The 14,315-nt window shown below is 51.2% G+C and overlaps 2 protein-coding genes across 2 annotated transcripts; one reads left to right on the forward strand and one right to left on the reverse strand.

The window, feature by feature from the left end:
- Positions 1–625: 625 nt before the first annotated feature.
- Positions 626–4,320, forward strand: BESB_010560 (transmembrane protein; the record flags this gene model as incomplete). The annotated part of the gene is made up of 10 exons (XM_029359810.1): positions 626–632; positions 1,087–1,176; positions 1,972–2,081; positions 2,440–2,509; positions 2,807–2,866; positions 3,081–3,157; positions 3,418–3,482; positions 3,690–3,755; positions 3,946–3,996; positions 4,224–4,320. 10 exons carry the CDS (start codon positions 626–628, stop codon positions 4,318–4,320), a joined length of 693 nt encoding a protein of 230 aa, XP_029222723.1.
- An 8,464-nt stretch (positions 4,321–12,784) lies between these two features.
- Positions 12,785–14,189, reverse strand: BESB_010570 (uncharacterized protein; the record flags this gene model as incomplete). The annotated part of the gene is made up of 3 exons (XM_029359811.1): positions 12,785–13,057; positions 13,445–13,529; positions 13,891–14,189. The coding sequence occupies 3 exons, from the start codon at positions 14,187–14,189 to the stop codon at positions 12,785–12,787; spliced, it is 657 nt and encodes a 218-aa protein (XP_029222724.1).
- Positions 14,190–14,315: the final 126 nt, after the last annotated feature.

Here is a 14,315-nt window from a genome sequence, read left to right on the forward strand (position 1 = left end):
CCCGCTGGAGTCTGCTCGAACCCGACGGTACCTGCAGAAAATCAGCCCAGCCCCGAAACGTGTGTCTGCCGGCTGGAATGCAAGGGAGTAGAAAAGTCCCTCAGCGATATTTCCGTGCTGGCAGTCAACCACAGCTTGGAACTGTGCAACGAGCGAATGTGTGCGACTACGAGGTTACACGGAAACGGCTGGGTTTCTAAAAGCACACCATTGAGTCGCAAGGGAATCTGGCAGCCCCCCACAGAGCAGTGTAGTACAAGAATAACTGGGAAACTCAACGGAAATGAAGGCTGCCGGTGGGCATGTCAGCCCAGCCTTTAGTACTTATCGACAAAGCGGAATATTACAAACAATGCGGTGGTCCGCTCGTCCTCAGTGACCGTTTCCGACAGACCGAGGTCGTCTCCCCGGTTGCGGACTGTTGGAAACGAAATAACACCCCTCTTCTGTAAGCCGGTAATCACGTGAGAATCATCTGCAGTTCACTCTTCCCGTCCTGAAGCCAGTAAACAAGCAAAACCCTCTTTGTCATGCACTGCAGTCGTGACTAAATCGCATGCACTGTTTCGCTTGGTGACGCATGCGATTTGCTTCACTGTCGAAAAGAAGCTTCGAGACTGACCGAATGTGCTGTAAGCAAGAGCTCCCCCTTTTGCAGCATGTTTACTCTTCAGTAGCTTTTGAACTGATAAATCCTTCTTTCGTCGGTAGAAGCAGTCCTTGTGGCGTCTTTTTTTCCGCTGTCGGGAGGGTGGGTTTGGCATTCATTCGTGTGTCGAGCACCCCCGCGCGCTGCAAGACATACAGGGGGATGAAGCAGTCACTCTCGACTGTGCAACGTGCTTTCTTGTCCCCGCTTGCAAGTGTATAGAGTTGAGCTTTCCGATGTCTTGCATGCTTCAGTACAAGCATATACTATTCATGTGACTTCGGTGCTGTCGCGTTTTGCTCTGAGCGCCACCCGCCGACACGAGTTACCAGCGTTGCTCACCCGTCCATCGGCAGCGGGCCGTTAGTCCGCTGAGACGCGAAAGCAAATTTAAGTCTACTGTAGGCCCCCTATGTTTTTCTCTGTCTAGCATTAAGGGGGATCTTTCACGCGTAACTCGGATCCGATGGAACTGCAGCAGCTACGGACCGGTGGGCATCGCGGGGACAGGCCACACGCCCAGGCAGGTGGGCAGGCGAAAGGCAGCGAGCTCACTCCTCTACGCTGCTCCGGTTACCGCTCCGGTTACCGTACAGGATAGCCATCCACAAAATGGGTTATATGGACAAGTCTTTTCTGGTCTTTACCTACTGCGCCCTCTGGTGGATGCCAGACCGCGGGCTGGTATTATTATTAGAGCCCTTGTTGCCGAATGTATTATCATGCAACGACGTCCCTGCGCGGGTGCGACTGATGCTGTCAAGCTATCAGATACCATGGCACACTTGTGCGGAGGTTACATTGCCGAGGAAGTTCCTGAAATGGGGGGGCAGGGGGTCTAGGGGCTGACTATTGGTGTTCGCGTTCCATTTCCTTGCTGAGTATAATTCCCAGCAGCGTGATCCTTCGCGTTGTCTTCGTGCGTATCTTTGTGTCCGGATATGGTTACTGCATAACGTGGCAGCAATTTCGATGTGCATCATGATGTAGATGATGTTCAGCGTTCGGATTCGATGCAGTCGACATCAGCCGATGCCCCCTCTTCATGACTCCCTCCATGTGCGACATATGTTTTCTCAAGCGCAGCACGTGTACGCGCGCTTTAACCTCCTCGGTGCTCTCTGATATTTGCCGCGTTGAAGTCTGGCGGGCATTCTTCCTCGAAACTCCGTCGTTTACCGGCGAGGTCATGGCTTTCCTCCTGGTCGGATGTGTGCACTTTCAGTTCACTGACTGGTATCGGCAGCCTCTTTCTGATTAGTTCTGCGTTAAAGAGCGTCCGTCTCCTGTCACGCTAGTGCATGCTTTTGTCCGGTTTACAGCACCAGGGCACCGGCTGCTGCCAGACTCATCGACATGGTCGGCATTCAATACAAATACGGAAGGCGATTGTTCTTACCACCAATCGCAAGGGGCAGCCATGGCGGACCGGGTAAGCTTAACTCGCCGTTATCAATCCGCAGCGGCATCGCAGAGGTCAAGAGTTACTGCTGCGAAAAACTGGTTTTCTATGCGTCGTTGTTCATCGCCCGACATTCGGCAACAGGCAGACAGGCGGGAGGGAATTCGTATACGGCGGTAAGACTCGAGGGAGAAAATACCACGGAGACATTCTCCATCACCGTTTATAATGAACACGAAAAGGGTCGTACCTGCGCATCAGCTGGCTGCTCCCCAGTGAGGCGCCGGCAAGGTCTCTTGGGCGCTGAATGGATCTGGCAGCAGAAAGAAGTGCGATTTGCAAATGATGGACGTCCTCTGCTCTCTGTGCTGCCGCATTGTCTGCGTAGCATCCGTACTGCGTCGTCTGGACCTACCTGCCCTGCTTGACGACCTTCTTTCCGTTTATCGGCCACGTAGGTAGGTGTGTCTTCGTGGGTTGCTCAGATCGCCCGGCTTTCGCCAGTTGCGTTTGAACCCGGCGCACTGTGCTGCATCCGCCCTGACACCGACACAAACCCTTTGTCGAGACTTGAAGGCGGCTTCAGGCTGCTTTCCCATGATCATTCGTATCAGAGCCGACGCTGCACACCCTATACGCAGTGATGGAAGTGTTACGAAGAGGCACTGTCCGACAGCACGTCGAGGTCAACTCGGTCCTTCATCGCTGCTCCCCAAGCTTTCCGCCGCTCCTGCCCCGAAATTACTGATGCTCAGGCATATGCACTGCTGAGGGCGTGGTGCACGACTTCGCCGGACCGTACTTCGTTAGCGTCGGTGAGTAGAAACCGGTCGTGGTGACCAGCTCATTTCAAGTGCTGTCGCTGCCACATTTTTGTCAGTCATTCGGAAGTTAGCTATGTACGTTGCGATTTCGTTTACGGCTGCTGACATCATATTCGCTAGGTATGGTGTATAATACAGAGGTTGCTCCACTGCACCTTCGACGCAGACTGAAATTCACATCCGTGGCTGATGACTCTGTTTACAGATCGAATGCAGTTTCACAGGCCGATGAGAGCATGGCGTCTTGAGCGCGAACGTATGCATCCTCCCGTCGATGCAGCAGTAAGCACTCTGTGCGCTTTCTCAGTAGACTTCGTCTACAGCGTTCAGTCCACCGATCTCCATGCGTTTGATGGCTCCGAAGTCGGCATTCAGCCGTTTCTGGCCGAGGCATTGTGGATCGAAAGATCTCGGTCTGTTGCCTTCAAAATTGTCCAGAGCCGCAGTGCGGCACCCCCACTACCGGGCAGGTATCTCGTGCTGTAGAACCACATCGCCGGGTGGTACATCTGCTTCTGATGTCACATCTCTTACCTTTGTAGGCGTATGATATGGCAATCCAGGCAGCGGACACACGGTTTCGCGAGACGTCACATAACCTTTTCTGGTGAGCGTGCGATGCATCGCTGTCCGTGCTGGACCTCTGGATCTCACCGCCACTGTCACACGTCTCTCATCGGTTTTTTCCGATGGGGCAAAGGGCCACAGTGCTTTATCGCGTCGAGGGTTGGCTTTCGCCAAATGTGCTCTTTTTTGGCATCTTTCCTGCAGTTTCCCATTATGTGCCGAGGCTCTGTGCATGGCTCCTTTTCAGTAATAATTGTCACCATCACGTGGCGGAGGCGCTGAATCGTATGGCGTACGATGGTCGAAGAGACTGGTAGGCACTGCGGCGCAGTTGACCGACTGCACCGCGGTTTCAGCACAGGGGGTCCACGGCGCGGCTTCTGGCGCATAAGCGAAGCATTGTCGAACTTGTCCGCCGGCGTGGACGTGTCGGGTGGAAGCTGCCCTCTCTGCTACGAAGGCAATTTCGTCTCAGTCTGCCCATATTCTTGATTGGCTTTCAGGACACAGTTTGACGTATGGTGGCAGCTCCTAATCCACGGCCGTTTCTTGACGTAAGTTAAAGCTTCCATTATTTTGTCATTCATGCCACTACGGGGTGACCCACGATGCACGCCCCTTATACACACATTTTTTTTCTATCGACAGCTGCACGTCTGCTTCATTCCTTCTAGTGCACCGGATAATCTTATGGGGTGTGTATTGCTACTCGGTGTCAAGAGGATCTCCCAAGCATGCTCTGCTCAATTCTTTATACCTCCCGCTGCCTCTTATGTCCCAGATGGCGTGACTGGTTTCTCGTGTGGGCGCCGTGGATCCTTCTGGTCATGGTCGTCCTCGTTTCGACCACCGCGCTGCCGTGGTTAAAAAGGTCTTAGCTGCCATTCGACACTTCAAATTCCTCCGCCCTCTTCGAGCATCAAAGAGCATTTCACGCAAGAAATGCGTCCAGTATCTTCCGTTAAGATATGAACCACAAGAAAATTTATTCGGCGGGTTCAAAAGGAATGTTCCGTTTGTGCGCAGACAATCGGGGCCTGGTGGTTCTCTCGGAAACATAGCTCCTTTTCGAGGATTTAGTATTTTTTAAATCCCTAAATAGATGGTGGCATTTCTTGGTGCAGGCTGCTCAACGGAAATACTCACTTCTGCGGCCCCTTCCTTCTCGTATTGGTGGTTGCATGTGATAAGGGTGTTTACGTGACTTCTTATAGCCAAACGCTGTCAGGCGTTAAGGCCCCTTCCAGGAATTATTGTATGTCTTTGGTTGCCATCTTTCCAGCCCCGATAATAGCGCTGGCCGTAGTCGCTATTGCACGGAGAGTTCCCTCTTTTCGTTTGCTTTCCGAGACCCTCGTGTTTAACCTGCCTCGTCTCCCCCAAGCTGTAATGAGCTTTGTCAACATTACTGCCTCCCTTTTCTTTTTCGCTTATGTCATAGACCGCCTCAGCCTGGTACATGGTAATCGGTTTTATCACGCAGTGATAATTTTTCGTCTATCCAGCTCCAGAGAGCCGCTACTTTAGCCGGCTGCGCGTACGCTGCTTCCCACTCACCGTGCAGTACCACGCCAGTTTTGAATCTATTTCTGATGGAGCATGGAAAGGTAATGGAAGAAGTCATGAGACCAATGAGGAAATAGATGTCCACTAGACTATCCCCATATAAGTCCGAAGTAGAGTGTCAGCCAAGGTGCACGTTCCGTACAGCGCTCGCGATACAAATGTTATGACCAGCAACCGGTTATGGCAGACCACGACTGCGGTTCGAGTTCCAACAGGAAGGCTTCGAGAAGTAGAGGCATCGAAAAAAACATCGCGATCAGGGGAGTCGGAGGCGAGGCATTCCTACAATAGGTTTACCAAACTCCACACATTGTTGGCACTGTATTCCTGGATTCTGGTGAAAAAACAAGCCCTCTAGTGTATCCTGCATCACGTTGAAGAAAAACGACGGCAAGGCAAAGCCTTCTAATATGCCGCCCGTGACTCCTAAAGTAATCCCCCTGATGCATGCGTCGAGATGATTCACGGGCTGCTTGACTCCCAGCCGCTGGGCTCGAAAGCCAACGAGATCCCACTGGCGCTGAAAGCTGGTGCACTTATCTCGAGCCGGGTCTTAGCGTCTTATCGTTGCTGCCTGATCCATGCGCCGGGTGATGCGAGTTACAAAGCTATCCAGTGTCAGAGTTGGTCTGTAAGACTCCAGCTCAATCGTGTGGTAACTGGCATCTGCCAGCTCGTTTGTGCCCGGGTGATACTGTTACCAGCCAACACGGCAGGATAGAGGAGAGTACTGCTGAAGATTGCTAGCTCTGCAATCACAGGGGCATCCTGCGAGCCAGTTTCTTTGATTGAGGTACCCGGGTGGGGTTGCCTCTCAAGGGTGTGGGAGCAGTTGTCACTCCCCGGCGGCTCCTAGATACCGTATTCCAGCACACTGCATATTGCTTTGTCCGCTCGCAGCTTATTTTGCACTGTAGAGCACTGCCGCTGTTTTCGAAGTGCGAAGACTATCTTTCAGCGCAACCTGGACGCACCACCGGGACACGTCCTAATTGAGCTGCTGCAACGGATTGGGTAACGCCAAGCAGTTTGCAATGGGTGACAGACACCTCACCGTTCGAATCCACGTAACACAAGTGCTCAATACCAGATGGCCGTTGGGTCCCGTCAGCCGTGTCACAGTTCGTACATTAATCGCAGTCGCACGAACGCATTTGAATTTCTTTACCCAAAAGCACCAGCTGCCCTAGTCCTGGCTCTATGGTAGTAGCACGTTAAGAAGAAAAATTGGATATACGTTGCAGTAGTGTACAAACTATATATGTTATGCCGTCACTTGTCTTCAATTCAGGAAAGCTAATGCTTCAGCGAAGCAATCGATTGTTGGGAATCTTCTCAGCCAGGTTTCCCCATTGAAGCACAGTCCGTATAAACGCGGAACGTGAGTCTGCCGGGTTGCGCAAACATGCCGCCGCATGGTCTTGCCTGTGATTGTGTAGTGGTGAACTCACGGCAAGGAGCCGATGTTGCTCCTTGCGTTTACCACTTTTCAGTACGCGAGGTGAGCTTCTCCGACTTGCCGAGTCGGCTGTGTAAAGCTTGGACTTGAGTACCCGCTGGAGGCTTGTTTCAAGATGACTGTATCGTCGCCTCTGACTGGCGGAAGCAGAGCTTTCAGAGAGCCTCAATTACCCGTTGGTCTAGCTTGTCTAATAATCGAGGCTTGAAGAGACAGGTCCTGCTTAGTGCAGAAACAGACAAGGTCGGTAGGCGAACCGATACACTGCCCAAGGGTCACCTAGCGTTTTCGCAAAGGTTCTACTACTGACGTGGCAACGGATGACAGTTTCCGTGGTACGGCAGAACCTTGCTGCCTCTGTTGCAGCTACGGGTACGTTCAAACATACAAGGTTTACCACCGCGCGTCATAGCGCAGTTTGGGCTGCTGGTCAGGCCGCCAGGCTACCTAACCTGTAGAGGGCAGCGGGCCGCAGGTCTGCCTTGACCCAATTGTGTTCTGCTAGAGTTTATTGAAACTGTGTCGCAACAAATGCGCAACTCACTGTCACACCAGCTAATAGCGGCACCCCGTGGCTGAAAGCCATACCTATCCAGAACCTTCACGTTACGGATGTCGCCAGCTTGGGTAGCTCGCTGATTTGCTTTGATCCCTTTGAATGCTGCTGCGGCACCAGGTTTCCTACCTCCGGTGCAGAACCTAATCAGGACTACCGCCTAAAATTACTAGCAATTTTTCACTCCCAACCGTTGTCCCTTCTCTAGCGCCTTGGTTGCCAGGTCATTGGGTTGCTTCATTGCAACCGTGCGTGCTTCGAGCACATTGGCGAAACAGTGAGAAAACACCTTGGAAATGATGCGCGTGATACAGAAATATTGCCACGAATGGGCGCTCCTTTGTTTTTTCTGTCACGCGTGATAAATGAGCATCGTGAGTCTTGTGGACTTGACAGGACACACAAGACAGCGACTCTCGCGCTAGACAACGATTCTTGGGCTGTGAGTAGTGTACATGGAGAGCTTCCGTTCGGAAGCCTCCGGACTCCGCCGCGTCAGAGCTTGCATGATTCCCTTGAGTCAGCATGACACTGTTGCCGAAACCAGCTGAGCTTCGCGACTGTCCCGCGTCCCGAGTTGACTACCACGCCCTAAACCGCGAACTAGGAGCGCTGCCATTGCATCGTTCAGCTCCTGTGTATTTCCGTACAGCAGATCGGGTCCTTGGCGGCACTGCTGATGGTGGACTGGTTTCAGGAACGGTCGTTGTGTCAACGGCTTGGCGACTGCGTCAAGCAGCAGCGTCATGAAGTGAAGCGAATGGTCTGTTAGCCCCCTGGAGCAAAAAGTTGAAAAGAGACGCTAGTCGGGAGCTGCCGCCAAAAGGTTGTCGCACTGCGCACTGGTATCCAGTCGTTGGCACCATTGATGGGTGAACGAGTGAAGACCGTTTTACCCTCCAGGGATGTTTTTGGGGAGGCGAGCGACAATTGTTCGAGAGTCTTCACCAATCGTGCGGAGTACAAACCGCGACCTTCCTGACACTGTGTTCGATTCGTAGTTCGTCATATGCGACAAATCGGAAAAAACCGAGTCAATGGTGAAATCCCGTGGTGTTCGCCCTTCGATTGCGCGACAGTTGTTCAGCCGCTTTTTTCAATAATACTTGTTTTTTTTGACTTACTAATCATCACGCTGTTGAACGCAGTTACCCAACAGAGCACCGGCGTGTAAAACAAATGGTCATTTTGCACAATGCCGAGTTCCTGCACAAGGACTGTCGGACGCCTGTTCTAGGAAGCAGCTTCCGAAAAACGTGTCAGCCATTCATATATATACTTGCTTGGTTCCGAATCTTCATGGCAACTAGGGACGTATTTTGTGTGTCGAACGACATTTTGCTTCTATCGGAAGATGTGTAATTCGCAATTGTAATGGCTAACGGAAAAACGGTCCGAGTGTTGATGATTTGTTGTCAAAACGTATCTCCCATCATCTGGCGAACGGCTACTCTGTGCTTTTTACAAAAGGAAACTGATGGTTTGTCGTTTTCACCGGATGCTACCAAGATTGCTAGCTATTGTTCGCGACTCGCATTTGTCGCGCCGATAACACGAGGCGTGTATCGTCGTCTTGCCTTTGCGCTACGCTAAGGCACGGCGTTCGTCCTGCTTCAGCTTAGCAAAATACTCATACAAAGTATGTTTTCTCAGGCGCGGCCAGCTATCCGTTTTTTTTGTGCTGATTTTCAACGACATTCGCTTGTCAGACAGAACACTTTCATCGCCCTGCTTTTTGAAAACAGTCCCACGACCTGAGCTTCAGAAGAGCTGCTGGAAAAGGAAGGTTGGTGAAGCCAGCATGTAGGATAAGTGTAGCGTGGCCTCTGTCCTAATCCCCGGTTGACCCGCTTCGGCAAAGTTTTTCATTTGACAACATCGCACCGTTTTCGCGAGATCCTCTTCACAGAATCAGATGAGTCAAATTGGCGGCTCTTTCCGGATACGATCTGACACGACCGACAGAGATAAGAAACGTTATACAGGCTGCAAGGAATTGAGCATTTCATTATCTGTTGCTTTTTTTCTACCTGTCCGTCAACGTGCCGAAGGCTCAAAAAATGCTTCCCTCGATGTGCGCTTCGTCATTTGCAATTACTCGAGCTGGCAGATGGCTGATTCTAAAGCCTTGTTTTTTTGCTACTGGCAGTCTAGCCGCGATTCGGCGCGTTGATCATCCGCTGACTTACATTACTCTAGGCGCTCATGGGATACTTGTCAAAAAATAAATGATTGCGTCCAAATGTAAGTTGGGTTTATCGTGGATAACAAATATGTAGTCATCCGCGATGCAACAGATCCGATTGCTTTTTGCGGACGCCGCTATTTGGCGGAAGGAGACGCAAGTCATGGATGTTTTGAGGAGCCGAGATTCATGTTGAAAAGAATAGTAATCGTTGGAAATGAAACAAACAGCGCATGCGTTAAGCATTGCATACCTGACAAAATACCCACTGCAAATAGATTGCTGAAGCCAATCCAATTTTTTGATTTAAAGAAACGAGACATACACCCGGCAACGGGGGACCCGCGAGTGACAAGTGAAGGCAAATGCTTACTGTGGCTGGCCAGTCAACATTCGCTTGAGCTGCCGCGCTTTTCCCTCGCCCGTACGCGAGCGAGTCGACGCGCCTTCTGTATCCGGACGTATATCTAATTTGAAAAGTACTGTTGAAGGCGTACAAAGAACGAGACCTGTTACGCGGGGCGGGACAGCCGACGACGATCGCCCCGCCTGACGGTTCAACACCGCATATAACAACCCGTGTTTTGGTTATCCCCACGATAGGCTTTGCTACTTTAGTTGACTATCTCACAGGTTCCATTTGCCTAACAAAAGTGATTGCTGTCTTCTGTGTAACCAAAAATCAGTCACAAAAACGAGCCCGATTCCAGTGTCGTCCGAGGATCTCCATAATCTTCAGTATTTTGTGGCGTCAGCATTTTGATGATTTTACCAAGCGTTCCAGATTTCATGGCTTCGAAGCGTCGCCGTCAGGCTTCCGTGAGCTCTGCGACCGACTCAGTCTACGTCGATGCGCGAATCGGGGAACGCGGACGGACCCTGAGCAGACATCCGCTTTTGCGAGATCCCTGCTCTTCGAGGATGACTAGAAAGAAAAAGATCGTTTCTGTCGCAGCGCGCTACCGGGTAAATCACCGGAGCGCCCGCCGTCAGCGCGAAACACCTGGCCGATAGAATTCACTTCAAGGTTGGAAATATCCATCAAGCGTGATATATTGCCGCTTTTGCGGGGAGCTTTTTTCCTGACTAGACCATTCGTGCCGCAATTTGGCCGCTCATAAAAATGACTTTCACGAGGCTGCTTGCACGCGCCGGCGCATGTCGCGCCAAGCCTGCAGCAGCACCAGTAAAAGTGCCATCACCCTTCATTGTCTTTCGCTTTGAGCTCGCTGACCTGTGTCGAAGCGCTGGGCATTCATGAAGAGCCTACTGTTTTCCCGACTCTCGAAAAGTACAGACGGATGGCTGCACAAGTCTCATGCAAGCGAACCATTGAAGAAGTGCGGCGGCCCTTTTCACAGGTTGCCCGTCGTCAAATTTCCGCTGTGGTCAAAGATGCGTCCGAGAGTGTTTTTTTTTTTTTTTGCTCTCGTGACCCGAGCTCGGCTCTTCAGAGCGACAAGCGTTCCAAGCGCTATTAGCTTTCTATCTTGCATTTTGTTCTAGAATGCCCTTTTACAAGAAAGAAATATCAATGAACGGAACGACTCTGCAGCCTGTGTTGCTGCGATGGGCCTTCCAAAAAAAAGCCTCGCGCACGTGTTCGACTCGGCTCTGTGTCTATAGGTGTCAAGAGGTTCTTGACTAGATTTTCCTCAGATGCTGTGACCAGTCTATAATGAAAAATAAATACTCTTTTGATATTGTTTCGGTCTCTCGCCAAAGCCGCGCTATCACGCGTTGTTGGTAGGTCGACGCCACACCGAGATTAGACAAGACTGTCGCGCGTTGTGAATCGTTTACTTTTCTCAGTCAGCAGGGATCTTAGATAGCTGCGACGGCACCACGAACACTTCATACCAGAACACTGAGAGAGACAAAAATTCGGAGAAAAACATGATTAGCGTGAAAAAGCGGCCAGTACCTCCGGACTTATGACAATTCAGCAATTTTGTTGTCTACGGCCTTCAGGGAAACTTCTCGGTTTGACGTAGTTGGTCAGCAAACCTACAAGACACATCTTGTTCCGGGCGTAATTCGTGTTGACTCAACGGCTGCGAACAGCGTTGCACCTGCAATTAACCTGGTCCAAATCTATCTTCAAGCGGATCCTCAGGTTGAGGTCCGGGATACCTACGGCATTTCGCCTTCGGCACAAGTCTCCATTGTGTAGCAACGCGTTCGGTAGCTTTATTCCCAGAGATCGAAATGAAGCACGTTTATGCCTCCTGATGTTCGTGAAAATGCCTCCAAGAATACAGGCTACCAATTACTCCCAGAGCTGTTTAGCATGACCGCGAAAGATACGACAGAGGACAATTTTATTTTATCCCATTGTGTCGAATTCTAAAAATGTTCACATTCAAACCAGGCCTACAAAATTCACTGCGTCATTCGCGCACTGCGGAAAATGTCACCAATTGTTGGAGGGATTTCTACTCCTACATGGCCAGGCTGCCTCCCTCGTATTTTCCGATTATTCTGCTAGACGCCTAATATCTCATCACCATTTTCCAATAATCTGTCAAACATCCGGCTACGTGACAGGCTCCGCTCTATGAGCAGGGATCGGTTGTTCGCCTAGATGCCGGGGTGTGTAATCTTCAATTTTCTCTCAATTTAAGTCAAGCACCTCAGTCCCCATTTTTTTGCGCTATCACTGTTCAAACGTGATTGTGCTGCCGGAATATGCTTGGGATGCGGTGCCGGCCAGAGTCGCTTAAAAATGCGTGTGGACAGCTTACTCGGGTCCTTCATTGGAGATCATACTCATCTCGATTCGCGATCACATGGAAAAGTAAGAACCACGCATCGAATCATAGTTTGGTTAAAATAGGCAGTCACGACCATCCATCAGCTCTGCTGGTCACTGCTGCAGGCGAAGGACAGTGAGACGTCGTATTATAAACTGAATACGGCAGCACCTTAATCGACTGCTCGTCGCCAAATTCAATTCTGATTGTTTACGCTCTTGTTCTTTTCGGTTTTTTTTTTGGGACATTGTTTGTCTTACGAGGTCTTATTCCGCACAGTCTGTCTTTGACGCAATCGTTTGTTTGTCTTCCCGGTCTGCCACGGACGTCCGTTTGGCGCCTGTGGTAATCAGAAGTGGGAGGCTACGGAGTCACGACGGGTCAATACTTGCGCTGCAGGCTGACCTTCTGAATTAGTAATAGAGCTTCGTGTTCATACCATTTGGTATTGAAGGTGTTGAAAGTTTTTCTCGCCACCTTTGTGGCACCAGTCCTCCTCAGAACCGAAAGAAAAAATATCGTTTGCTTACAGATGTTCTCCCTTCCGTGATGGAGGGTCCAAGGAACTGTGGGACAGGACCTACTACGCTCGCACTGATTTAGCGGCGAGATAAAGAAAGCTGCGACCCAGCCTTCTACGGTTGGCCTCAATACCTCCTAGTCATGGCACTAGTCAGCAGGAGGTTGGTGGGTTCTAGCTTGGCAGGCCTCTGTCACCGGGGATTTCCATGCTTTGAGCCCCATGGTACCAAGTGGGAGAGACACTGTCAACACGGCAGAACACATACGGCTCCGCTGCAATGCGTTTGTCACGGCGATATGCTCATGCATAGAGACAAATATGGTCAGCGTATGTGCAGTCGTGAAGGTGCTCTCCCTGACACACTTTCAGAAATGCGACGCCCTCCTCTTCACACAAACACCTGACGACAGGTTCCTTCAGGCCCAAGACGCGGCCCTGCTCCGCGATGCTTCCTACAAGCAGGACTCTTGCAGGGGACTCTAGATATCCGGCGACTTGTCCGGAACGGCTGTGATTCGGCCTCAATTGGGGGGTGTACTGAATCACAGGCGGAAGGCCTGCTGCCGGTTGATCCTGTGAAGGACCGAACAAGCAGAGACGTTGCTGCCTAGAGAAGACGCTCTATGTGCCCTATACCCTCTCTCTCAGATGCGTGGTCAGGGACACCGGCACAAATTTCCTATGTGTATATAAGCTACACTAGTTTCATATGTTTCATTTCGACAAACATTGCAGCATGGAATAAGGTGTACAGTGTAGAAAGCCCCAGTTTCACTTAGTCCGCACCGTTGAAATCAACCGCTTCCGCTTGTACAAACGCAGAGTCAACAGCAGGGCCGCTGGCGGATTCGGTTATCGACAGACTGACATCTATTTCAAGACAACAGCGTGCTGAAGGGATTAGAGCGTGGAACTCTACTCGCAGCCAAGCTAGGCTGCATCATCAGCTGGTTCCCTTACCAGTACAGTCTTGTGACTGTCCCTGTGGTGCTCATGCTCCTTTTCATCACCGCTTGCCAATGTAGGCGAAGCAACTGCGGAAGATCTGACCGCCCAACCGGACATACAAACCATCCATTCCAGATCAAGGATAATGGGCAGTGAAACACCTGTGGCCATCAGCCGCCGCGGTCTTATATACGCAGAAGGCATTGCTGTGAATACGACGTTTTGCTTCGACAATATTTCCGGCCGCCCGGAGAGGCTGGACGGAGGCAGACGGATAGGCGGTTCCATGTCGTTGGCACTTCAGGCGCTATAGGACGTATAAGCAGAAATGCGCCAGCAGGACTCAAGACCTGGAGTGCTGCCCGGAATGAATGTTAAGGCAGGAGCCGTGCAAGCTAGCTTGCGGCATAGCAAATCCGGGTAGGCGTCATGCTCTCGGTTTCTTTATCATGGCTCACCTTGACGTACACATTTCTCTGACGGCGGTGAGTAGCTGCGTTGTTGGTGACATATTGGGAGGAGTGCTCTGGAAAATATCGCCTTCAGAATTGGAGGTCATACTTTCACTTCTTTCGAGGCTATCCCCGAGGAAGTACACGGCGCTGCTGGATCCAATTTTCTTCGTCAGGTGCGAGATGAGCTCAGGACCAGGGGCGAAGTATGTGGCGATATCTACAGGGGCGGCTTCATGAGTCTCTTCGCGAAGGTCAGTTCTGTCATTCTGCTTCCGCGCTAACCACCCTACTACCTCGGTCATGGCTGGTAGACGACAGCAAACGAGTGCCGATTTCGATACCGGGCTCTCGTGAGCAGTATTATCGGCGTGCCCTGTCCGTGGTTCTTGATTTTCGGGAGTGGCGGTATCTGGCCTGCCAGCGCCAGG

The sequence above is a fragment of the Besnoitia besnoiti genome, chromosome I (genome assembly GCF_002563875.1).
Source record: "Besnoitia besnoiti strain Bb-Ger1 chromosome I, whole genome shotgun sequence".
NCBI lineage: Eukaryota > Apicomplexa > Conoidasida > Eucoccidiorida > Sarcocystidae > Besnoitia > Besnoitia besnoiti.